The 27,004-nt window shown below is 43.5% G+C and overlaps 1 protein-coding gene across 1 annotated transcript in view; it reads left to right on the forward strand.

Moving 5' to 3' along the window:
- Positions 1-3,345: 3,345 nt before the first annotated feature.
- Positions 3,346-27,004, forward strand: part of LOC118796637 (cell adhesion molecule 4-like) — a 41,445-nt gene continuing 17,786 nt past the window's right edge. The window contains exon 1 of the mRNA XM_036555637.1: positions 3,346-3,704. Within this exon, the coding sequence (XP_036411530.1) occupies positions 3,632-3,704 (73 nt within the window). The 5' untranslated portion in view covers positions 3,346-3,631. The remainder of the gene's footprint in view (positions 3,705-27,004) is intronic.

Raw genomic sequence — 27,004 nt, forward strand, 5'->3', positions numbered from 1 at the left:
TTTTTTAAAGTAAATGTGCCATGTCCAAAGCATTACACACAGCTGGGGACCCTATTCTATTCAGTGAGAAAAAGCAAGCCATCCATATGGCCAATATATGCAAGCTAATTGGCATCTTGCCCTTTGCAGAACAAAAGCTGGTGTGCTCACTGTTGAGGACCCTGAGAATAGATGGTATGGTTTATATCATAACATAGTTCTGCAGTAATGAGAATGTGATCAGGGCTGAACCTCGCTCTAAGGATTTTTTTTTATTTAGTTTTATTTTTTTATATACCTCTTAATACATTCCTTTTGGCCCCATCCTTTGGTATTTCCTGCTTCATCCTGCTTCAGATTTACACTATGACATGTTGCCCTCAGCCAGCATTTTTCAGAAACAGAAAGCAGCATTATTTAAAAATCTTGAAGTCACAATCTGAAGGTATACTGGCGTATCTGTTTAGCTGGCCTAATCTCAGCTACAAAATCTGAAGGTGCTAATTTACAGTATAACTCTTTGATTCTTACTCATTTAGACACAATGAATCATCAAAAAATATTAACGGTGGTTACCTGGCTATTGTTTTAAGCGAAAGGTATTGGTAAATGTACGTATAATGTATGGTACCTTTCTGTGGAGACATGTGGCCATCTAGTGGACAATGGTTGCTACAGCTTTTTAAAAAAGGAAATTGTGTTATTTTATTGGTTTGTGTTGCATAGCAAGTACTGTATGAGCTGGCAGAGAATTTGTGTTTACGACATTTGTAAAACTTCCGCTTTTAATTGTTTTATGACACAATCCATATTTATGAAGGGAGAGAGGCTGGGGAATGAGAAAAGTGTGAGAAAAACCACAGCAGAGGAAAAAAAAAAAGTCAAAGAAGAACCAACAAAGTTTTTTTTCTCTGATGGGCATCTTTGTTTGAGTTTTTGAGTTGTATATTTTAATTTTAGTTTGTTGTTTTCTGTGCCTTGTGAGCGGGCACTGAATAAGATATATTTATTCCATCCTTTGAGTGTGCGCGCTGTCTCACTCACTCTGTAGCTAAATAAACACCTGTCCAAAGACGGTTGCCGTCTGGCTTGCATGTATGGGAAAATAAGTTTCAATCTGTGATGACCCAGTTTACAACAGGGTCTCCAGGGGACGCGTTAGGCCGTGAAAGTGGAGACATCCGCTCTATCCCTATAGTTGTTGTAAGCACATTTTTGGAAAACTTGAAGGATAAAAGCATGAAAGGATTTTGCAGCAGGGTAAGAGCGATTTTTGGAATGGAACTTGGGGGTGAAGCAAACAGTTTTGAAGTGAGTATTGAATGAAGTGGCGATGAATATTTTAGGAGAATCTAGAACAGGGGGGACACATGGCAAATGAGATGTAACATTTCCGTGGAGGCTTTCAGGACTGTGGCCTTGCGGAACACACACCTGGAGTTCTCAGGCAATCAACCCAGGTGTTGCTGGGTTTCATCAGTGGTGTTATAAAGGCAAAGGTTGTACCTTTTTAAAGAGACTTTTTATGCACAGCCCCCCTGTATGTAAACACCCCCCATACAGTAGAATAATTATTAATGATATTCATATTCATTGTATTTTTTTCTACCTTAATTTTTGTGTTGTTTCTTCCCCCAGCTTGCAAAGGAAAATTAAACAGCTGTTGGCCAAATAAAAGTCCTTCTGTGTTAGTCATGATCTTGTCAAATTGTCACCTGGCACCATAGCCTCACCCAACACCCTTACATGATGCATGCAGACACATCAAGAAGTATAAATGAAAGGAGGTTATATTAATGTAATATAATGCCTTCTACAGAATGCACCTACAGTACTGCATTTGGTTCCAGGCGCCTCACTATAAAAATATAAAAGGGTTAAAAACACAAGAAGGGAAGGTCAACAAGACTGGTTCTGGGTATTGAACATGTCATGGAAAGAAAACTCAGACACATCAGTCTCAGGAAAAGGAGTCCCATCCCTGCATCCAGTCAAAATAGCCAAGACATCTTCTGAAAAAGTACTATTCAATCCAAAAAAAAAAAAAATCCCAAATTAATTTTTGCAATTCAACACAGTGCTTTTTTTTTCCCCTCTTAAACTCGATGATTTTGAATTCAATCCAGAAGTCACTTTAAGGTAATACAGTGTCATTATGATCTGGGAAAATGTGTGCTGAAATTGTGTCAAAAGGAACTAATAAAGGTGATTAGAAAAGCTCTTTCAAACTGAGTACGGTCAGCACAGCAGGAGTGGAAATCACTTAAAGGTGAAGTTCACACTGATTGGGAAGCATTTTTTCCGCTCAGAGATGTACGCATAGGAAGTGTATTCAAGAACATGCTGATTAATTGGACCTGTCCTCAGGTAACTATGGTGATGTGCCCTGTGGCGATTCCATTACAGCAGGCTTATATTTGCTGCTGTAGATTGACTGGTTCATTGATTTATCGATCATACTGAAAACAAAGGTAATGCAAATGGCAACAAGCCAAACATAAACCGTGTTGAAATTAAAGGTGAAATTACAGACGCACTTCGAAGCTTGTTTTCAGTTGGCTTGATGAATAAAGAGGTTGGTGGGAATCAAAACTAGCACAACCAGCGGCTGCACAAGACTTGTTTAGGACAGCCTCTCTCTAGTCTAGTGAACACGCAAAAAGATGACCTTAAGTGGGCTGATTGACCTTTTATCCTTAGTCAACTTAATGAAGTGTTGCGAATATCCTCAACCCACTGTTGTCCACATGAAAAGCTCGAGATCTGAAAAACAGTGTTTGTGCTGTTGGACAAGTCTGATACTAGTCTGTATTAATTTGAAGATGAAATTAATTTTACTGCAGACAGGTGCAGGGACAGGTGGTGGTTACGTTATGGTTTATGGTTTTGGCCTATAGCGTGTGTGAGTGTCTGTGTGTGTGAGCGTGCGTTTACATGCCAAAGGCTGTCTGTGTAACTTTTTCCAAAAGGTAGTATGAGCGATAAAGTATTGATATATATATATTAATTGCGCTCATCATTTATATGAAGCAGGCTTGGTACTTTACTCTTCGCTTATGATCCACTCTCCACTCTGATTGCTGTAGACACCCCATATGACATGCGGGAGCCAATTGGAAACGAGCGTGCGTTATTGGAAGAGAAAAACAACCCACCACATATACCCCGTCAATTAGTAATTCATGTAATAATAAATGTAACCATTGTTTCTTTTCCGTGTGTTGCATGAAAGCCAAGGGCAGGTTACACAAATCATTACTAGTGTGTAAGATTTTAACGGAAGTACAATATTCGCGTGGAAGTATGACAGCTAATTTCTGCAATTTATTTCACTCAATCCACGCCTCCATTCCCACACAGCAAAACACCACTGGCCGAAACCTCAACTCTGAAACCCTCCCCCTTTTCCGCGTTTAAAGTAACATTTTAAAGTAACCGAGAAAAACCGACCGAACCTTTAATTCGCTGTCAGTTCGATCAGTTATTGTAGGTACGTGTGAATATTAGTGCTGTGTGTAGCTGATAACGAATTCCGACTGCTGGATTTTTAAACATATGCCATACTGAATTAATAGGCGAACGCGTCCGTATACAGTTCGTGCACGTTTATTTTGTAAAGAAGAAGAAAGAGAGAAAACACATACTGGCAATAATGGCTTTTATTGCCATTTGGAACTACTTATCTTCCTATTTCGTCGTTTTCGCGCTGTTTTCTCTACGCACAGGTGAGCATGCCAAATGAAAAATTATATATGTTTGATAATAGAAGTGCACTTGTTAATTGTGCTAAATGAACGCGGTGCGATTCTGTCGTATTTTATCTGCTGGTAGCAATGTGGAGTCTCGAATAGTGAAAAGTCCTTGTGAATAACAGCGATATGCAAACAATACACGTATGGATCTCTGTTCTCTGCGTGCGGATGGTAACACGTAATGCAGCACAGCGCGAGAAAGCTGTTTGTGAATGCTTGCATTTCTGGCGCAATACGTGCTGTCAAATTGTTTTCACTCTGTTGCCTGTTTAGTGTCGACCTTTTTAATGCAGGCGCATCGTCACTCCGTACAACTAGCCATACCCCTGGGGCTGCAGGATACTGTAATGTGTACATTGCTGGTGATGAGATATAGAACATATGTACCCTGGGTCTGATTATGCATGAGAATGTGCTTGTCCGTGTGCGTGTGACTGAACTGCTTTGAGTAGGTTAAGTTTTCGTGGCAGTGACAGCGCAGACATGTGTGTTATGACAGCGCGCTTAATCAGCCGCCGTGTACCTCATAAACCGATCAGTTACGCGAGTGTGTGTGTCAATTAGTTCGTGCGCCTTTTTTTGTGTATGCGTCCCTGTCACAATATGTATGTGTGCACGCTGCAGTGTCATTCCGCTGGCACTGATGTCATCAGCGGCTGCTGCTGCATGTGTGCTGTACGGAGCGTTATGGAGTGTTTGAGAAACACCAGCAAGGTTAAGAGTCGCAGCCTATGGATTCGCTGCAACATAAATCACTGTTGGTTGGGGGGGGGGGCACTGTAGCCTGACAGATCCAGGGTCCAGACCTTGAACCTGGCTGTGTCTGTATGGATTTTGCACATTCCCTTTGTACCTTTTCTTCCAGGTCCTCTGGTTCATTCACACTGTCCAAAGACATGCTGGTTAATTGGCACCCCTAAATTATCCACTGTGCGTGCCCCAGCAATTGACTGGGACCCCATCCAGGGTGTGGTTCTGCCTTGTGCCCCGTGCCTGTCGGGTTTGGATCCTACAGCTACTGATAAAGGAAGACATGCAGCAGGCAGTTCTGATTAGAATCAGTCACAGAATATTCAGATTGTCCAGCAGATAGTTTTAGCCCTGGGTTTCTGTGAAGAGAGAGGGCCTCTCAGTTTCAGGTGTATGGGTCTGTCCCAGCCTGGGGGGGTGGGGGGGGTGGAGGACCACACAGCTCAGAGCACAGGCAGGGCACTGACACTGCAGTAGCTGGCACCTACACTGGAGCTGTCTTTTTTTTTGCCATTACGGTTTCTCTGTAGCTCATAATGTACATTTATTTATTTCCATTTATCGTCCGTGATTCATGCCATCGATTTTAATCTTTGTGTAATGGGTTTCAATTTACGGCCATTTGTTTTGGTGTTGCTTTCCTGACGCACAGCTTTTCTGGCACAGCGGGCTGGTGGTCACGGTGATAAAGGCCCCGCTGATTGAATGAAATATACATTTGGGAAACGAAACTGAGAGAAGAGGAAACGGCTAAAACCCCCTTGTTTGGCACAGGTGACAGAGTGAGTGAGAGGGAATGGAGGGAGAGGAAAGAAGAAGGAGAGTGCCGTAGAAGGGACCACACAAATTAGTCAATCGGTTAAGTGATACTTGACAAAAGCGTTTTCGCAGAGGGCCCGAGAGATCACATTCCGTATAAACGTTTCATGACGTACTACCGGAACGCCTTACACGTGCTGAAGATGTGTGATCCTGATTTCACACAAAGTAACCCACAAACAAACGTTGGGGGTGAAAAGTGGAAGATTTCCCGTTGGAGCCCCACGGGCAGCCAGAGATAAAATGTTAATAGCAAAGCTACGTTATCTGTTTGGCTGGATAATATAATTAAGCTGACTTCTTAGCAATCTGGGTTGCAACAGATGCGCACAATTTGCAGTGTTATCGGGTATTAGGAGCTGATTAAGAACACAAGAAGGCAGGCACAGGGTGTGGTGGAGAATCTGGCATCAGGGGTTCAGTCTCCTTGCCTGAGTCCTGGGTAAGGAGTTGTTGAAGTTGACATGGTATCTGGAATGAGCACATACTTGCCTCGGGGGGGAATAGGGAGTGGAGCCAGTTGGCCCCCATGTGTTAAGTACGGGTGTTATAGCTTTACAGTATCAAAATTCAGCACACTGTGGCATCATAGCTATGGGTAAAAAAAAAATAAGCTTTCACATTCTAGGGAGGAGGGTTTGTAACCACAAGACAGACTTGAAGTGATGAATTTTAAATCTGGATTTAGAGAGAGTCTCTGATGTCAGCACATGATGAGGTGAATCATTCCATAATCTCGGGGCCCTGTAGAGAAAATGTCCTGCTTCTGGTTTTAGCCTTTGATATTTTTGGGGGTGGAGTCAGCTCCCCGAGACCACAGCTTCCAATATTTTTCATGGAATGATGAGCTTGCTCTCGTATGATGGTGCCAGCCCATTTGTTTCGCAGGTAAGGAGCAGAATTTTAAAGTCTGCCAGGTGCAGACTTTAAAAGGCTTTGTGCAAGGACTTAACACACAGATTTTTTTTTCTCCCAGTTTGACTTCAGCTTGCTAAGTGCCCTGTTGCTGGATTAAAACTATCTCTAAAGGTTGCAGACTAATGTAGTACGCTGCTGACACTGGTATTAAGTGTCATTACGCTGGATCGAGCCCCGTTAAGTGTTCCACGGCTTGATTAGTTGAAGGAGCCTGTTGAAACGTTCTGCTGCTGAAACCTAGGCAGAGCTGGGTGCAGCGCTAAAAGCAAGCACCAGCTGCCAAATTATGTGAGCTGAAATCATTTTTCCATTTTTTTTTTTCTTTTAAAAAAGGAAATACTTTAAAATTAGGCGGTGATCAGCCCAGGTAATGGAGTGAGACAGCCGGATCCAAGGGTGGGGGGTCTTGGGGAACTGGGAGAGAGTGGAAAGGAAATGACAGCAGGAAATTGAGCTTTTGGGACACAGTCGCTGGGGAAGGACCGACGAAAAAGAGAGGGAAAGAAAGTTAAGAATATCAGTATCCATATCAATTATCAATATCAATGCATAACAACTTAAAAAAACAACATAAAAAAACAGCAAAAAATACAAAACTGTCTCCGATGAAACATCTGCCTTATTCTGTAGTAAGAGAAAGGCAGCTTTGCAACGTGTCACTGTTGACAGCGAGCTAGTATGTGTCATCGCACCTGACCTGCAGCTGTGGTAAGTGTAAGTGGTTTGGGCCAATGAGGGACAGGTTTCCATTCAAGGAGGAGGCAATTAACAGCAGTCCATCAGTATCGATTCCTCACAATTAAAATGGCTTAAATGTGTACAGTGGGTAACATGGAATGATGTATTGCTTACTCGGTGAGTTATTGGTGTAACGATGTATTGATTTATGCAATACATTGTAATGAAGTGGTCCTGCCCACAGAGGTGGAAAGGAACAAGACGTTAATGTGACTCACATTATTTATTTATTATGTCTCCCCCCCCTTTTCACCCAACTTTAACCAAATCTGCATCTCGTCCCGCTGAGACAACCTCGGCGCTCGTGCGGGGGGAGGCGAGCACAATCCTCCAACACACACACACACACACACACACACGCACACACACGCACACACTGGGATTATCTTCCACACTACGAGTCCCGCAGTGCGCCAAGACATGAAACACCAGATGGAGGACAGTTGCATTTCCCTGACGCTATCCAAGCAACTCTTGCTGTAGGTACCCACACGAGTCGCGGGGAGCCGAGAGTGGAGCGACAAGAGGGCCGCGGCCAAACCGCCCGCACCTGTTCCCCGTGGAACGGAGAGCAAATTCGCTCCGCGGCTGTGAGCTCCTGATGGTTGTCGGCGCGTGACTTGGCCAGGTTTGCGCCTTGGCCGTAGGGCTCAGCCTGCACTTGGAACAAGCGCCTTAACTGTCTGACCCACTCAGGAGGTCAGCTCGGTTTATTGATACAGACTCAACGTGTGGTGAATGCACGTTTATCTGTTTATGACCAGGGATTCTTGTAGCCATCATATTTAAAGATTTTAACACGTATGGGGGAAAAATAATGTTTTATCCTTTTTATAATACATTTTATTATACATAAATGTCCTTATCTTCTTCTTCTTATTAAATTATCCTTATTATCTTGTCATTATATGTAAACATATTGCTGTTACTATAGAAGCAGCATTTCTGGTGTATTTCAGGTACTGTATGCTGCCTGATCCAGTGTCATATTGGTGTACATGACACAAACTCACTGTCAGTGTAGCTGGCTGCCAAATATACTTGTAAGCACAGCGTTTGTACAGTTTCTTCAGAGGGTAGTGTGAAATGTGCAGTTTAATCATGGCCAAAGGCCAGCGCAGCGTGGGTGGGAATTTGCATGGAAGTCTGAGAGATATGGGGAAAGCATCCCTCTGCAGCCACCCTTTATCAACAAGAATCAATCTGCTTCCAATTCGTAAGGTCAGTCCACCACAGCCAAATTAAAGCAGCACTTTGCCTAAGCTGAAAAAAAAAACAAAAAACACAAGAACGAAAATTGGGTCTGTGCTCGAATGAGAATGCATAATTTCCTCCAGCAAACAAGCTTTCATATGTAGATAACCGTCATATAAAGGAAAAACATTTTGGTCGTCGACCCCGAAGACTAGTCACTGTGGAATAGCATCTCCAGGGAGCATGCTTTGTAGGAAACTCTTTATGTGTGATCCTTTCATGATGTTTTAACAGAGCTAAGGTTATAAATATGTTTTTTTTTTTTTAAATTTTGTCTAAACAGTGTATTAACAGACTAATCTGCCAGGTACCCTCCTTCCCCTCACCACTGCTACCACCAAAAAAAAAAGAAAAGAAAAAACTTGCTTTTGCTGTATAGTCACTGCCTTTCTGTTGCTGTAGATTTCAGATAGCGTTTGATGCATTGGTTCAAATAAACCAGCTTTCATTTTCACACAGTGATTACAAAGTTCCTTCCAATGTATTTTGCCTGAGAGAACCAGGGGAGCTGATATTTTCCTGTAGCAGGCATAATTGTTTCAAATATAATGTGATTCTGGGAGTTAATTAAAAAAAATAATATACTACAATAGTATGTTCATAAGATATTCTGCACGTGGAGGCACTTACTACAACCAGAAGTGAATTTGTAATAGACAATTACATAGAACATGAACATAATATATATGTATCAACACAGTCAAGAAATATTAAGGAGGGCTGCCTGCAGAATTGTACCGTAATTAAGCAACGGTATCAAGTTAATTGCACATTCCGGAGTGGTAGTGGAGCCAGCACACTTAACCATTCAGGCTCACGCTGGGATAAGTAGACCTTTTGCCGGTAGACACATTGACACCCACGCTGAGAGACGTTCACTCTCGCTCCGAGGCTCGCCGCGTTGCAAAAGACTCAGGGGCAGAGAGACTGAAGGGCGCCGTTCACAGACAGACGCCGATCGCTTATGATGCACCTGTACAGGATGTAGGTCAGGTGGAGACCTGTTGGTTTCCTCTGTCTTTCCCTGCGTGTGTTTCTCTCTTCTGTCGTGGTCGCTGTCCTCTCCCCCTTCCAGCTCTAGTCCTCACCCTCACCCCGTATGCTGGCACATCTGTTGCCTTCCATCCCAGATTTTATGTGACTGTTTCGCTGCGTTCCACCACATTGTTCCTTCCTTCTGTTTCTCTCTTTCTCTCTGTCTCTCTCTCTCTCTCTCTCTCTCTCTCTCTGTAACAAATGCATCCCTCCTCCTGCCAGAGCTGCTTCTTTCCTTTTTTTTTTTCCCAAAAGTTTGAAATGAAACCCTCTGAGAACGGACAGAGGGATGGAGTTAGTGGGAGTACCACCGGGGGGGGAAAAGGGAAAGCAGAAAAACAAATAGCTTTAGATTAATCCTATTAATTTCTGTTTTGAAAGTCTGGATGTGACACAGTGGTAATTGTTTTATATTATTTAAAGAGAAAGAGCAATACACAGAGGGGGTAGTAGAGAGGGAATCAATACACGCCTGCACTGGAAGGGATGATTCACAGGTTGTTTGAAGTTTTAATTACTGCTCCGCTGTTCTCAATTGGATGAAACAGTTTTGAAACACAGTGATGCATGCAAACCTAATCTTCATTCTTTTTTTTTTTTTTTTTTTTGTTGAAAACCGTTGTCAACTAGATTAATGACAGAAAACGTCAATGTTAAGTTGTCAAATACCTTAATTCATTCAGAGCGGAGCTGAGAAAACAGCATCAACTGGAGTGTGCCAAGACAAGGCCACTGTGTGTACTGAGAGGCATTAATAACACAACAAACGATTCCGGCTGAACTTCTTACATTTCCGCTAAATCAGACCAAAAACGAGTTTCATTTCATAAACTATAAGGAACTGATGCGCATATTCAAATCTCAAAATACATTTCCAGTGTGGTACCCCATAAAGATTTAATTCCGTTTATTTTATTTTATTAATGCATTCTTGTCATGAAAATATTCTGCTGTCGCATGCTTCAACTTGCCACCCCTTTTAAATTCTGAATTGGCTCATTTCCTTGACTGGTGTTTGATGTCTTGCCAAAACAATGGCAGCAAATTCAACCTTTCATAAACCTTTGTACTGTATGGATGCAAATGTGTTGGCCCTCACCCGGATCACTATAAAACTAGCCTCGTCAATCATTTATGACATCGCCGTTAATGCTAAAAATGAAAATGACAGCGAGTTACACCGACCCGCTGAATGAAAGCATGTGCAGTAGGTGACAGAATTCATTGTTTGTTCATCTTTTATTCGCTGGTCATCGCGTTCTGTCAAGCCTCGCTTCTCTTTCTCCTTTAGCTCCCGCTGTCCTTCCTGCCAGTGCCCCCTGACTATTCTCTGTTCACCTTTGTGTTTAATCAGCCTCTTTCATCCTCGGTCCCTCTCCCCGTCTCAACGTATACGCAGCAGAGTGCGTTTTCGAGTTAAATTGCTCATGAGAAATAATTGCTTCTCAAGGCCTGAATGGCTGCTCACTGTAACTCACCGGTTCCATAGAATGCAAATCGATACACCTCTTGTTTTGTTTTTTTTCATGCCTCCCTGCAGCCCCCCCCCCCCCTCTCTCTTTCTCTCTCTCTCTCTCTCTTTCTTTCTCTCTCTTTCCCTCTCTTTCCCTCTCTCTCTCTCTCTCTCTCTCTTTTCCCATTTCTTCTTTCCCTACCCTCCTCCCCTGTGTCTGCCGCTCCCTCTCTCTGCATAGTGAACAATAGCTGTAGGGTACTTTACATGCACAGATGGCTAAATGCCGGGATAATGTGATAGTTTTTCTAAATATTGCTGTAAATTAGCCAAACGCCGCATCGGTGCATTGGTAATCAGTGGGTAACGTGAAGGGGGTGCTCGCCATTTTGGCCCTTTTGGTCCCTAAAAAGAGAACGCTCCAAATGGAGGCCAACCCTGTTTGAGACCAGCCTGTGGGTCAGACTTTTTTTTTGTTTCGATGTTGATTTTACACAACAGGAAACGAATGACCTTTGGAGGTGCTTCCCAGACAAACAGAGAAAGGCACAAGTGAATTTATATAGCTGGCTATTCTTACACTGTACTGTAGGGTTCATGCCTTTAGCTGTTGGAAGGGATGCACAACCGTGTGCTACTCTATCCAGATTTGATCACCTTTCGGGGGTCGGCAGCGAAGATGCAGTCACCTGTGCCATCCGTCCAAGACCAGATAAGGCCAGATAGCCGGCGCAGTCCCCCGGTGCTGCTCCGGTAGTCATTGCCTTTGCGCTGTTTTATCGTCTGTGCCGGGAGATAGATGCGCACGAGCGAAGCCTGGCGCTTTTCTCTAAAATAACCCGGAAACAGAGAGATTCATCAGGGTGCCGCTGCAATAAATTCCTCAGAACCCCGCCAGTAATAGGTTGTCTTTGAAGCTAATGGCCTTGCTTTATCGCAACAGGTCTGATCATGATGCAGTTGTTTACCGCTCGTAATGGATGACCCAGTCTTTCAACCGCTAAAGGTTTTACAGTCGGATTGCACAGGCGTGAGGACCGTTTTGGCGGGATGGCAGCAATTCATCATCATTTTCTTTTTCACTGACATGTGATTTAATTTGAAAAATAAATGAATAATAAACATTTCCTGGAGTTTTTTCACCCTGACTGATTAAGGGATTACGCTATCCTCCAATGCCATTGTAATTACCCTTGTGAGAAGAACGTAACGGGGTAATGACTGAAACAGTCTTGAGTAAAGTCATTTTAAAAATCAATTACGTACTTTCTCATCCTTGTTTTTCACTCTGCCGAGGTGTTCTGGTGCACGGATGTCTGCTCTGAACTTGTTATAAAAAGATTTAAAACCGCTATTTAAAAAAAAAAAGTCTTCTTCAGATGCAGCTCTTCAGATTTCGCAGGGTTTCATCTTCCCTCCAGTTTAATGAGGGCTTGCGGTCTCTTGCTGTGATCATCCACACCTTTTGCTCTGTCAGTTCTGAGGTGTGAACAGCTGATGGTGACACATCGCCCAGGCAGAGTCAATTTATCTGCTGGCTGGGCCCTGAGCATTCGATGTACAACCCATCATGCATTTCACTGTATAAAGTCGTATCGTTCCCCCCCCACCCCGACCGCTGCAGACGAAGTTGGCTGGACACTAGTGATAGGAGGGTGAGGCTTCATTAATCCCTGAATGGTTTGGTGGTTATCGGTGTGTTATCAGCGGCTCACAGATTTGAGCGAATTGTAGTGTTTTGCTGCCGAGAGCGAGGTTTTTGGTGGCTCATAGGGATTGATGATGGACAGTATGTCGCGGTTTTGAACATTATTGGATACACAAAGTCTCACTCTCCCCTCCTTACCTGGCATCAGACCGGTGCTAATGCAGACCTGCTGTGGGAAGCAATTGCTCTTCGGCTGTGATTTTTCTCACCAGTCCTATAAGAACCGGTGAGGGTTGCTTCTAGTTCTGTCGGCCGAACACAGTCTGAACACACATTTGCATTTTGAACCCAGATCACCTCCGTGAGGTGGCGCCTGCTGCCGATACAGTTTGGTTTAATAATGAGGTTAATTTTCCTGTTCACTCAGGTTTGCTAATGTTTCCGTTTTATCTTTTCATTTAGGGGAGAGAGACAGTGAGTGGAGGTGCGCTTGGACAATCACTGAATAATCATGTTTACCCATAAAACCAATCTCTCTGCACATTCACTCGGTATACTTACATTCCTTATCTACTGGAAATGTTCACATCCTTGTGTGCGTAACATTTCGAATGTATGTAATAGTGATAATATTGGCAGTGATCACACATTTCAGTTAATTCAAGTGATCATGCTAATTCACCCCAACTAGAGTATATCAGTACCCTGTGCAGTGGTGAGTCATCCGCCTGCCTGTGAAAGAGAATGACAGAATCGTACATTTGAATCTGTGTTTAACCTATTAACACAAGAAAGTTTTTAAGTGTGTGTGTGTGTGTGTAGGTGTCAATGTATCATTTTCCATTGTGGTGACACAGGACCTACAGACAGGCTGTTGTCTCAAAGTGTTTGCATTTAGCACCTGTCTTGACAGTGGGTCTCCATGCAGGCTCTGCTGAATATTGAATGTGGAGTTGTGCAGTCAAATTGTATTGTTTATTGCAGCCATTCTGAGTATATTTCACAGTGGTAAATGTATGCTGTGTTATATTTTATTATCAGCATTATTCACATAAAACTGCCTTTTCATCTATTGTTCCTGTTCTCAGGGTGTCTTTTCACCTCAGAATATGCCTCCCCCCCCCTCTCATCTCATAATGAATCCATTTGCTTCGGTTACAGCATCGGTGACTCCTCTCTAAATGCAGGTCTTCATGTCTCTGAAGAGTTGCTTAAATCGAACAGGATGCAGGTAAAAGCCAGTGTCTGTTCCTTTGCCCATCTTCTCGGCTCTCTCCTTCTCCCATCCTTTTCCTTTAAGCTCAATTTCTGACAGCCGTTATTGACGTGAAAGAAAGTGCCCTGTCTCTCCTCCCTCTCTCCTTCTTCACCTGCTTTTTTTGGCCTGTCCCTTCTCCCCCCCCCCTCTCTTTGAAGACCTTAGATAGCCCCCTGTGAAAGTCATCTATCTCTCACATTTCCAAAACCCCTCTCTGTCAAACCCTCTCTTTCTGACACCTATGTCGATTCTCCTTACTCTTCTACATCCCTAAGCTTCTGGTCGCCACTCTCTGCTCTTCACTCCGGGTGCCTCCTCTCTGTTTAATGAAACAATCAGTTGCGCCAACACATCCTGTTTTCCATGCCTTCCGATACCAGCTGTGATTCCTGAAACTGAGAAACATGTCCTCCCCACCTTCAACACTGTCAGAAATCATGTGACAGGGGACCCTGGTGGTTGCTGCTATTGCTGGCCCCCCAATACTCTCTCACCATAACTCACCTTCCATCTGAAAATGGTTGTGTGAACAAGATGTATGTATTTTTTTTGGCTCTTTTTCCTCTCCCCTTTCCTGTCTCCATCTCACCATTCCAGCCTTCCTTTCTCTCTCTCACTGATATTTCTAGAAGTGGTGTTCAAAGGGTCCTGCTGGGCCTATTTTTTTTAATAGAGTCATTATACAGTGTGCACCCTGCTCTCCTGTTCTCTCTCTCTCTCTCTCTCTCTATCCGTGCATCTTTCTTCTTTACTTTGCCATTTTACCTGTTCCTCTTTTGGCCTCTTCCACTCCCACCCCCCCCCCCTCCTCTCTTTCTCCCCCTCTCTCTCTCTCCATCTAATTGTAAAAAGTACATTTCATATTTCCCAGTTCTGAATCATGCATCCCCTGTAGACAGCAGCCGAACAAACAGAAGCACTGCGCTAAAGCTTTTGATTAATGTAGAATTTATTAGTCTGTTCTTTGTTAATTCAGGCCGAGTCTTTTTGTGTCTAGCTGTGAGTGAGTGTATAAATGTGTATGTTTTCGCATGTGTGCATGAACACGAATGCATAGACAAGCATTTGTGAATGCCTGTGTTTTTTTTAGATGTATGTTCTTTGGTGGGTGGGTCTGACCTAATTTTGTGTTTCTCTCCTATAGAGGTTTGGAAATAGCTTATTTAGAATGGGTCTCATGTAGTATATATAGAAAGAGTGCTTCTTTATAAGTTTAAGACAATATACTGTAACACACATAGAAGATACTTTGATCCACTTGAAAAATTCCTCTTTTTATTTACTCTATCACACGCACACATGATGTTTAAAACAATCAACTGTGTGCACATGAAAAGAGCGAGTTAAATGAAATGTCATTCTCTGTCATCTTTTTTCTTCCTGTTTTGTGCTAGCGGTTGATCTGTTTGTGTTTCTCTTTTTCCACCCCCTGCACCTCAACATCTCAAACCCTTCTCTGTTTTTTCCCCTTCATTCCTGTCAGCCTAGTGGAAGTGAGGGAGAGAGAATGAAATTCCTCCTTTTCATATTTTTACAGTAGCTTTTTTTTCTGTCTCTCTCCGCTCGAAGGGGTGATTTGTCACATTTCCGATGAGAAGAATGAGGGCCGAGAGAAAGAGATAGATTGGATGGGACGTCAGGGAGAGATGAGAGGATTTCAGATCTGCTTCTCTATAAATGAACCGACAGGCGGGCACCGTCTATGGATGCCAAAACGGCACGTATTGTACCATTTCACAGAGCTCTTTTCTCCCTTTAATTCTTTGTTCTCAGTTAACGCTGCAGGACTCATGGTATGGGTGCCCGCTCCTTCCCCGTATCACTTCTCTTTCAGATCTGTCAGCGCTCACCTCTGTTCTGGTTATAACTTGCTTGTTTGAGTGTGTCGCTTGGGGTGTCCTGCAAACAAGTCGCAAATCAGCAGAGCATCTGGACCTGATGACAGTGGAAGCACATTCCCAGTGTGCTTCAGTGGTCGTTCCTTCATTGCCTGTGAACTTTCTGGAAATTCTGTTTGACCACAGCGTTGATGAAAGTGCTGATCTCACGAATGAAGCCAAACGTTGTAAAACCGAATAAAATTAGTGGCAACGAAATTGGATTTAGGCACATTTCACTGCTGTCATCTAATTGGTGGGAAAATGCTGGCAGCATCTGGGGCCAGAAGCAGGAGCAACGTGGATGGTGCTTAATATTACAAGACTTGAGCGAGGAGGAAGGAGAGGGAGAAATTCCATTTAAATTGCAGACACAGGGGTTTTTGGGAGTTTATATCAGCCCTGTGCAAATCATTGGAAGTGGCTTCATGTACACTCATGGTAAAGATCCAAATTACAGATCAAATTAAAATCTGTGCTGGTTCACTGGAGCCTGTTTTTAAATACCGTAATGCACTTCTGTGGAGTATTACACGTTTTACCGTGACATTTGTAATTGGTTTAGTGGCACGGTCGATGTGACACTGACATTGACAATGACGACATAGTCTCAAGGTCACCAATTTCAGGACAATTCTAAAATTTTTCAAGTGCGTTAGAAAACCGTTAAACTTCCATCCGCAGAAACATTTCCTGAAAGGCTTTGCCGTTGTTGCATGTACTGCAATTCTGATACTCCCGTACGCACTGAAAGTCAAAGCCACAGTCAATATATTTGATGGTATGTTCTTGAGCCAAGTTGCCAAGAGTATTTTGGTATCTGTTTTCTTGACTGGCCTCTTTGAGGAGATCATTATTTTGGTATTTTTAAAGGTTACTGCCAAGACGGGGCCAAGGTCTGACAGCACCGCTCAAACACAGCCAGATTCTGTTGTGTTCTTCTGAGAATAGCAGCAGAGGCTGGTTACCATAACAGTAAATAAAAATTGCTTGGTTTCCACAACACCCTCAAAGAACAACAGAAAAGGAACTATCACGCGTGTCATTATCAGTCTAATCTCTAACTAATTTACCACCATACCTGTCCTACGTCACCGAGCTGCCTCTCTCACTCTCGCTATCCCTGACCCTCTCTCCCATCCAAATCATTTCTTTTAAAAAAATGAATACGTTATTAACCTCAGCTAAAGGGTCTGAGGTGGCCTGTGGTTCCCTGTGAGAGCCTGTGCTAAAGCCTTTGTGTGGAAAATAGCTAGCATGCTAAGCGGCCAATCTCTCGTTGTATTCACCGAGTCAATGCGCACGACCTGCGAATAGCCACGGCTACGAACATCTCCCGCTGAGGAAATGGAGATGTAATTGGCGGGACACCTTTCTACTCACAAGGACCACACACGTGTTTGATCAACAACGGCCGTCACATGTGACGCACACGAGCGCGCTTTTCACGTGAAGAGGGGGGAAAAAAAGCAACTCTCTTGGCGAAGTGATGACGCAAAATAAAACCAATTCTTACTAACGAAATGTTAAATGTATACAAAATGGATGATCAGCTGAAGCTTCGGTAGAATATCCGGTAAAGAGCCAGCCTCCCCACGCTGTCAGATCTGCTGTGTATTTCATTTCAGTTTTGCTTCAGGGTAAAAATATGATTTAATATTGTGATATACTGCGCCACAGAACGCTATACTTGCACAGAGCGGTTGTCTCAAATAGAATTTAAATATGTTGAATGTCTTTAAATATTATGCAAAAGTGATCATGCTGTAGAGGAGACGTGTATGTATGAGTAGACAACGGTTGTGGCAGACAGAGGGCAGAGTACTGACCTGAACGTGGACGGGATCCTAAGAGAGGATAGCTGATTAAAGGAGTTCAGAGAAATGGAGGAGGATGATAAAAGGCAATCATGAAAAACAGAGAGAGAGAGAGACAGATGTTGTAGGGTATGGGAAAACAAAGCTGCTGTCAGGACTGAGGGACAGTACAGACAGAAACAGTGATACGAGATGAAGACATGGATGGGGAAGCAGCAGAGTGACAAAGACTGGATCATACATGGATGCTGGTGGAGGGGGGCTAAAAACGTAAAGGTGGTAAAAAGAGGGGGGGGGGGGGAGTGTTACCAGCGTCTTTTTGTGAGTGTCAAATGTCTCTGGTCGCCGTGACAACATGAAAATGAGATGCAAAAGAACGGAATCCTAAGAGAGGGGGCTGGCTAAGGGGGTAGCGTTGTCATAGCGACCCCCAGTGCGGGAAACTGGGACAGAACAAGAGGGGAGGGGAGCATGATATTTAAAAAAGGGAATAAAAATGGTGAGAGGAAGCCAGGCTAGGCTGGGAAGTGAGGAAATGGGGGGGGGAAGACATGGCAGCTCTGGATTTACAAGGACAGGGAGAAATGGAGGCGTACAGGTGTTCACAGCTGGAGAGAAACAGCAGAAGAGGGATTTGGAGAGTAGATTGTTGAAGATGCTGCAGCTGTTTTTTTCCGTCAGAATGTCTTAAGTCATAAGTTTAATTGCATCTGTGCTTCTTATTGTGAAATAGACATATATCTAATGTGTTTTGACCACTGGAAATGTGGTGTGTATTTTTGGAGAATTTTGCATTGTAGTAAAGATTATCTAATAGACTAATTCACAAAACATTGAGTGTGTAGGCTGTTCACTTACCATCCTGCCAATTTTTGTTACAGTGTCTGAAAAAATGTAAAAATACCACTGATAAAAACAACAGAGTATTAGCATCTTCGTTGCTTGGCCCATAGGGCGACATCAAGACCAAACAGTTTAGCTCCTACTGGCTCCGGTTCAGATAGTTTTCTTTATCTGGTCTGAGTGCAAGTACTACAAAAGAAGAAAAAGGGTGAATTGCAAACACAGAGAGAGAGAGAGAGAGAGAGAGAGAGAGAGAGAGAGCGAGAGAGAGTGGGAGAGGGAGAGAGAGAGAGACAGAGAGAGAGAGAGAGAGAGAGAGAGAGAGGATGTGGTCATATCAAGACCGCGAGGTTTGCAGAGGTCCGTGTTTTACAAATAACGAGTTGCAAAGGAGGGCAGAGAGGGTCAGCGAGAGACGGACTGGAGGCTGCAGATTCCTGACAGCCAGAGAGATGCTCCATTTCTCAAATCCTAAAGCTGCCCTTCACAGGGATGCAGATGCCTGGGTGGCTGTGTCACTTTCTCTACAGATTCCCTCAACTGGTTCCTCTTTTCTCTGCCTTTTCAAAATGCAGGGTGAGCTGAACTTTCATGTGCCTTTGCAGGAGAAATCACAGCTTTAAAATAGTTTCCCTCTCCAAAGATTCAAGATCTCTGTGACTACACCAGAAAGTTTTCACTATTACATTGATTGCAATAAATCGGCAAAAACAAAGTTAATATTTCTAAAATAAAGGGCATCGCTGGAAATCATGAAATCAGGATTTTTTTGTGTACTCAAAATTATTTCCTTCTAAAACTCTTTCTAATTTGACTACCACATAAAGGCAATTTAGAAGTTAAACTGTAGCAGGTGTTTTCATATTTGTGAATATTAGCCAGGCAGTCCTTTTTAATTAAAGACTATCAAGATAAATAGTCTTCCACAAATGAGTCAAATAAGGATACTCTGTTACATTCTGCTGTATAATGTATTTTTTGTTATTGCTGCATATTTTTTGGAGACAATTTGAGTGAAAATGTCCATATCAATTAATTATTTTAAAATGCCCTATCATTTAAATTGTGAACTTAATGTGAAGTTTTACAGGTAGCTTGAAAAACCTTATAAATGGCATTGTAATCTACACCATTTTTTCACTCCCCTGCGTAGAAACCAAGAAGATCTGCCCCCCTTTCTCCCTACGTTTTCATTCCACTGCACTTTTTATTATCTGTCTGCTCCCCTCTTCTGTCCTCAAATGGCTGCTGTTGGTCTAACAGATAATGTTGCCAAAGCACTTTGTAACAATGGAAATATAAAATTACCCGTAAGACTCGCATTCAGCAAATTCACTAGAGCATGTTGTCCACTCCCATATATGATAGTAGCTTGGCTGGGAACCCAAGTGGATTGAGGAGAAGTAGATGTGTTTAGAGTGTGTAAAACACCGTCGCTGGAAGTGGTCTTTAACAGCACGATACTGTCAGCGGCCAACCCTGACGAAAGGACAAAAGAGTAACTCGAGCAGCTAACCAATGAAATCAAGGAGGAATGCCAACACCTCGAGGGCCAATTTTAAAATCCATGCTGCAGAACCTTCCCCAGGATGAGAAGGCGAAACAGGGTCTCTGGGAATGCCTGTGTTCAGAAGACCCAACGCACTGTGCTTCCATGCCAGATTGTGGAAGTCATGACTCAGTACAGGAAGACCCAAGCGTCATTTCAGCAGAGAAGCAAAGGAGGATAGATTTGTTCATCATTCATGCCATAAAAAAAACACTGCCCTCCTGAGCTTTATGCCAAATCTTCAAATAATGAGAATCATTCACTGGATTACTTCACTATGATCTCCCCAGTCAAGAAGAAAATGGAAGCACAGGCGCCATGGTGTGATTCTGAGTAATCCGGGTGTCTTGTTTATTTACACATAAATGTGGTATTCCAGGGTGCAGGTGGTAAAAGATTAGACTCAAAATATACTCCAGGGTCAGCAGCAGGTTCAATCGAAATATAGTCTGTCACATAGGGGAATATTGGAAAGGCATAGTTAAATTATGTATATTGGTGAAATCTAAGTCCCAAGAACAATGATGCATATAGATCCATGCAGACCACATCTGAACTGCACATACAGTATGCCAACCAGTTTGAACTAATGGATTGCATTGGATTGTACATAGCTGCTGAACTTTGATTAATCTGTAGCATTCATTCATTATATTTCAACAGACATTTACATAGTAGACATTTAAAACATGAAATTGTGACCACCGACTGGTACACATGTAAATTACACAACAAAACCTGAGGAACTGGACCGCATACATTCAGCAATTTAAAAAGAATTGTAAAATTGTAATTTTAAATCAGCCTTTTGATTAATACTCCACAGTGACTGCTAGTTATGTTGTTGCCTGGCTGTTTGGTCGAAAATTTAATTGTCAGGATTTGGACACCAGATGGTTGGAGAGGTACCCTGTCTTATGTGTTAGGAGGTGCCATGCATATTACAGTAGGATAGTGTTTAAAGTCACTGCACCCGTCTATGTCACAATGTGCTTGAGCCGGCAGCTCCAAACTACTTGCGAACAGAAGTCCGCACTGCACACTGTCCTTCAGTTTGACCCTGCCACCTGCCAAAAGTGTTAAATTAAAAACAATATGTCCTGAATGGATGGGGACTTCAAAGCATGCAGTATGCCTACAGACTATGATATCTCCAAGCCTCTCTCCACACCCCCCGCCCCCACTCCCCCACTCCCCCCCCCCCCCCCCCCACCTTTGCTGAAGCAGCAGAACCTCAAGGCCTGGCACTGCCATGGGTGAGCGTTGCACTTATTTTAGGAACATGACATCATGCTCACTAAAATGATGCCTGTCAATACCATAGACAGGAATTGACAAAGCGCCATAGATAATGACTGATGAAACACCACCGATAAAGAACGTAATGAGTATAACAGCGAGGGGCAAGTGGTTGTAAGTCCTTGGTTTGACACGGCCATTGTGCCCTCGAGCCAGGCACTTAACCGTAATACCAAGATACCTGACCTTGTTCTGATAAAACCCGGAGCTGGGCATTATTATTATTATTTATTGATCTGCCAGGTGTCCTTGTCCGGTCGTGAAACTGCCAAAGTTGTAAAGCCTGCCAGGTAAATCAATGGCATGCTAATGTATGATGTATGTGACATTTGAGATAGCTTTGCGCGCACTTGCAGTGCGCTGCTTGCCCGGTGTACTTTGTAACCGCAGTGTATTGCCTTCCACTCCCCTGCCCCGCCCCAGCTGTCCCTCTACATCCCTCTCTCCCTTTGTCCTCTCTCTGAACTCTCACGCAGTGTGCAGTCAACTGCAGTCACCATTACAAACGGGAAAAGAGACGGGGCGAAAGACGGGAGTGTGTGTGGTGGAGGAGAGGAGGACGTGCTCAACAGGCGAAAGCGATAATGGAGAGGACAAGAGGACAGGGTAGGGTGGGGTCAGGTGTTGCCGGAGAGAAATGGACAGAGGAAAATAGTTTTTGCTGTGCTCCTCCCCTTTCTCCCTGTCTTATTTTCGTAATGGAATCTCCCGGGGAAAGCGTCGTCCCTGATTGGACGCATGTCAGAGGGGGTGTCAGGGGTGAGGAAGACAGTGTGAGGTGATAGGTAGTTGCTGATCGATAAGTGATGACAGGGAAGTGGGAGGTACCACTGTAAGAAAAGGAGGGGTCAGGAAAGGGGAATGGAACATTGTGTAGGGACTGATGCACTAGTGTACCTGAACTGACACTGATTGTAACACTGCACTAACAGAGACTACATTTTGTGAATAATGTATGGGAGTAGACTCACTGCATGCCTTGAACACAGCACGATTTTGAGTGCATGGCAAACGTACATTCCGCCATGCAGGCTGGCGACTGTGGAATGTTTGGAATCTGACACGCTGCACAAGTTTTCGGAGAGGAGATTTGTAGTGCCTCAGGTTGTGCCTGCCATTGCTCCAGGAGGGGATTGCCAAGCTTTTTGTTTTATTTCTAGCCTGCACAGAGTTTTTAATGTACGGAACATTACTGCGGGACATCTAAAGCCTTACAGTTTCCGTTGTAAACTGCTAAAAGCAGCTATTCTCTTCCAATTATAGCAGTGCTGTTGTTTGTCCTAGTTGCTGGGTCTCTGCGGATGGATCAGATGAAGACTTGCGCTCTTGCCAAAGCTCAATAAGCTCCTAATCTTTTGCATCTGCCCACTGTGTCTTCTATGCCTTGGTGCTTATGTCTTGTTACCATTGTGTCTTTCTTCTCGCCGCTTCTTGTGCAGAACATCTGCTGCAACATTATCTCGCTGAATAGTCATTTTTTTGCTTGGTGTGTGAACACACCGCTGAAAAACAATCCTGCCAAAAAAAAAATGTTCTAACTTGACAGGAATTGACATAAATCGCGGCTTGGCACTGCTTACAAGAGCACTTAATGTAGCTCAAAGCACCTGACAAAGTGTGAGATCAAAATGGTTAAGCTGCTGCACAGTTTTAGTGTACATGCTGAACTTCAAAAATAATCACAAATACGCATGAAGCAGAGTTCAAAAGGATAATATTAAAGCCAATTTGGTGCTAAAAATATACTCTGTTCAAGGATTTGGTGATATCTCATGCCTAATCACAACATGAACTTTCAAAGACAGGGCATCAAAGTGCCCTGCTTGTGCTAATCTATCGTAGTGTCATTTTGGCTTTTGTCAAGCCATTGGTGTTCTGATGTATGTGATGGTGGATGTGTGTGTGAAATAACCATAGCCCATCTGATAAACTCTTCAAAGCTTCAACATTATGGAGCGTTCTTCATTTCTCACTTTTGAAGGCATGGCTAGTTGTTTTAGACGGCTAAAAAAAAAAAAAGAAAAAAAAAACATGATCACTTATCGTTTCTGAATTCACTGGCTCAGGTGGCATTTAATTACAACATTACTCATGCTTGTAATGCAGTTACACACTAGCCCAAGCCTGATTGCCATGCTACCTGGATACTATGACAAGCGGAAAGGTTGCTCAGAGGGAAAGCCCTTTTAGTCTCACTTGAGTTAGAAGTTTGAGTGGAGTCTCTTTGAAAGCGCTTTTCAGACCCCTGGTAGGGACCTACGCGGGACTTGGTGTGCTTTTGCGTGTAGAGGGGGCAGATCTCCAAAATCAGAGGGCAGAATCAATGAGGAAGGCACCTGGAGCTCATGCTACATTACGGTCTTTCAGCCTATGTGTCAGACAAGTACGATGCAGAACGCAAAGGGAACTAATCTGAAAAACACAGGAGGTAATGAGAGGTCTGTTGAGAGGGCGTGCATGGTAATATACTGGAGGTGACATCACCCCTCGCCGCATGGTGGTCAATTCGTCAGAATGTAATTAGCTGTTGGGGTCAATGCAGAGCGGGGTGTTGAGTGTGGGGAAATGGAACGTGAGGTATAAGACTGCTCTCTTTCTGTGTGGCATTTCCCATTAGCAAAACATGACCGATAGCTCACAGCACAATATTGTCATGTTTAATATCACTGCGCTCATTTCCATAAAGACAGAAGGAAATATTTGCATTTGGATTTGCACTGTAAAATCAATAATGTAGTACTAAAATCCAGTCATTTTTTTTAGTCTACAAAAGAGCCTATGCCACATATTAACACTCCAGCTCTCTCTTAGCACTCTGAAAGCATTTGCCTACTGGTGTCAGGGGAAATGATTAACTCTTTTACTCTCAGTGTCGCAGCTGTATCGTCTAGCTAGTCTATCAGCGCGGCCTGTATTAACCCCCTCTCTCTCTGTGTCACAGCTAATGTGCAATGTGGTGAACTGTCCAGCCCAGTCATGCAGTGCTGTATTAACCTCCCTCCTGGGTCCTTATCTCTTCCTCCTCGCACTGCGTTCAAGCTCCACATTAACCTCTGCCCCCCTCCCCTCTCCCCCCACCCCCACACCCCGCGGTCCCTGCTAGCCCCGTCGCCCGCACTGGGCTCAGTCCATTTTGTCTGTGTGTGAAAGGTTGCTGTGTGAGCTACGTGTTAATTAGCGCTGGAGCTCTTTTAGTATTCTCTTCACAACCTTTCACGTTAGGAGCCGAGCCCCTGGAACTGCTGAGTGTGGTTTTTTTTTTCTTCTTCTTCTTCTTCAGAGGGGAGGAAAGAGCAAGTTCCATGCTACGTGGTCGGAGAGAGTTAGCGATAGAGAGAAAGAGCTGATTATATTACACAGCAGATATGCTCACTAAATCTACTGTGTAATAGATGCGGTGATGTTTCTCAGTTATGAAGCCCTGGCATCATGGAAAAACATATTTTTAGGTGATAAAGCATTCACAGGATATGATTATGCATGGATTAGGGAAAAAAAAACGTAACAACCCCATAAAGCATACATGGTGATAAATTTGAATATGAATACTCTTTTAATTTTAGCTAGCTATAGGTATAAAAATGAAATTGTTAAAATAAAATTGAGGGCAGACACCTCATCTACCAATAGCTAACAATATGCCTGTTGTATATTTGAAACTGTCTCATGTCACATATAGATAAGTAACTACCTCATTTACATTGTGTTTCTGTTAAGGGACCTGCTTTGTCATGGTGGGTTGGCAGTGTGATAAAAAAGATCCCTGCACCAGTTGATTATGTGACAAGACAAAGCACCCCAATGCCATCAAAAACCCACCTCAATTACACGGGTAATTTTTTCCATATCATGGAGAGTGCAGACCTTCTCTGTGAGACAGACAGGGTCACAAGGTGGCAGACCACGAGAGACAGGTATGACTCAGACAAGATAATCCCCGTTTCATTAAAATCCATGACAAAATAAAGATCATGGCGGATTATTAGATGACAAGCAAGTCGTGTGTTAAATCCCGTTCTAGCTCCGTGGAGAGTAACCAGGTCTTCATCTGTGATGCGGCTTGTGCTTTCAGCAAAAACAACCGCCAGGATGACTTTACTGAGGTACAACGGGGTTTGGCACTAAACAATGTAAATGCCTTGCAGTAACAAAATCCTATTATGCATGCTTTATGAATGTACATGTTATATAGCCTAAGATGATGAAAACCAAGCAAGACTGAGACCCCCAACACTGGGGATGCTCTGTCAGGTATCTCCTCATAGACCAGCAGTGTTCATTTAAGTTTACTGTACATTTGTCGATAAACGGTCACTCCGGTACAAGAGAGCTATGGAAGCAGTTTTTTGTGGTCTGCTGCATATACAGTGTCATATATCTTCCCATTATATACAACACTGACTCTGAATCCCCCACCCGTAACCGATGTTTCCCCATCAGCCCCCGAGGTAAGAGTTTTACCCCCAGTGAACATCTCAATCTACCCCTCCCACCTCTCCGCAGCAGTGCACCCCCCCCCCCCCCCCCCCACAGCCTACAGGTACACGGCGCTTTTTTGCATATTCCAAAATAGTTCCTCTGTTTCTTCCCCAAGTCCCATCGCCATTGCCATATTTCAGCAGCAAAGTACGCGTCCTCTCCCCCGCCCCCCCTGCATTGCAGGATATAGCAGTTTGTGAGTCCTTCAGTAATACTGTTTGGCTTGTTAATAATCTGACAGTCCCGAGGGAAATGATTGATGCTAGTTTCACTTCTGAATGATGGAAAGGGGATTTCTGCAGGCGTTGATTTCTCAGTAGCTTTATTTGTGCCGTCTACTGGCATTCGGCCCTGTAAAGTATTTTAATAGCGTACCTGATGTGTCATTTAAACTGTTTCATTAATAATTTTATGATATTAATAATGAGAAGAAGCAGAATGTGTATATACATTTCTCTAATATAATGTTACACATATATATGTTGAAAGCTCATGAATGTATGTGACAAATGAGCCTAAATTCAAATTTTGAACTGGCACCTAGATTATCTGATGCCATTAGGTTTGTTGCCAGAGGCTATACTACTGCTACTGCATAGAAATGCACTTTCTTTTCATGTAATTATGAAGCTGGCATCAATCATTTCCCCTGTGGTTGTCAGCTTATTACAGAGTGAAACAGCATTTTCTGGTGGTGGCAGGCCAGAAGCCGTCAGTCATATTAGGGAGAAACTCACTTTAGTGGAACCTCTCAGACAAATCTGCTTAGAGTACCAGGAACCGGAGGTAATGGCATATTTATTTTGTGATTCTGGCCACATGAAAACATTGTGGGGTTCCCCCCCCCCCACACACATTTTTATAATGCATATAAATATGGCTTTAGAATGGTATTTATGGAATAGGGGGATATGTAATAAAGCAGAGTGTGTAATAAATACTTTATGTATTAATAAAACAAAGCGAAGTCAACGTGAATGTGAAGGATGTGCTCTTGACTAGATCAGCGGCCCGGGATAACAAGTCAAATAGTGCGAAGCTGTCTCCCCTGCGCCATCTGGCAACGACAGGCTCAAATGAAGTGTCCAAGCAGCAGCCCCTCGGGCAACAAATTGCGCACAGACAGTGAGGTTTGATAGGGAATTCTCCGAGGATGCCAAATTCAGCCATCACTCAGGAGTCCTTAACCAGCATTTCCCCGGGGCGACGACGGAAAGGCATGTCATTTTCCTGTCATTTCCCGCAACAAAGGCATTGCCAGCCGGCGATGCAAGTTAATCCGCCTCTTTCTGTTCGTTCGTACAGCGGAAGCCTCCGCCGTTCCACGTTATACGACGGTATCTACAGTGTATGCAGGGAGCTTAGGATATCATCTTCAAATGCAAATAGCATTTAAGGTGTGTTCCCCACATTTGACAAAATTGCATTCTGGGTCTTCTGAACGGCTCGGTCGCATAAGGAGCTTGTTTCGTTTTGAGTCTTACAGCTAGGACCCGAGTTCACACCTGAGCTGTGGCATCGTTGTCGACAACAACC

This window comes from Megalops cyprinoides, chromosome 21 (assembly GCF_013368585.1).
Source record: "Megalops cyprinoides isolate fMegCyp1 chromosome 21, fMegCyp1.pri, whole genome shotgun sequence".
Classification (NCBI taxonomy): Eukaryota; Metazoa; Chordata; class Actinopteri; order Elopiformes; family Megalopidae; genus Megalops; species Megalops cyprinoides.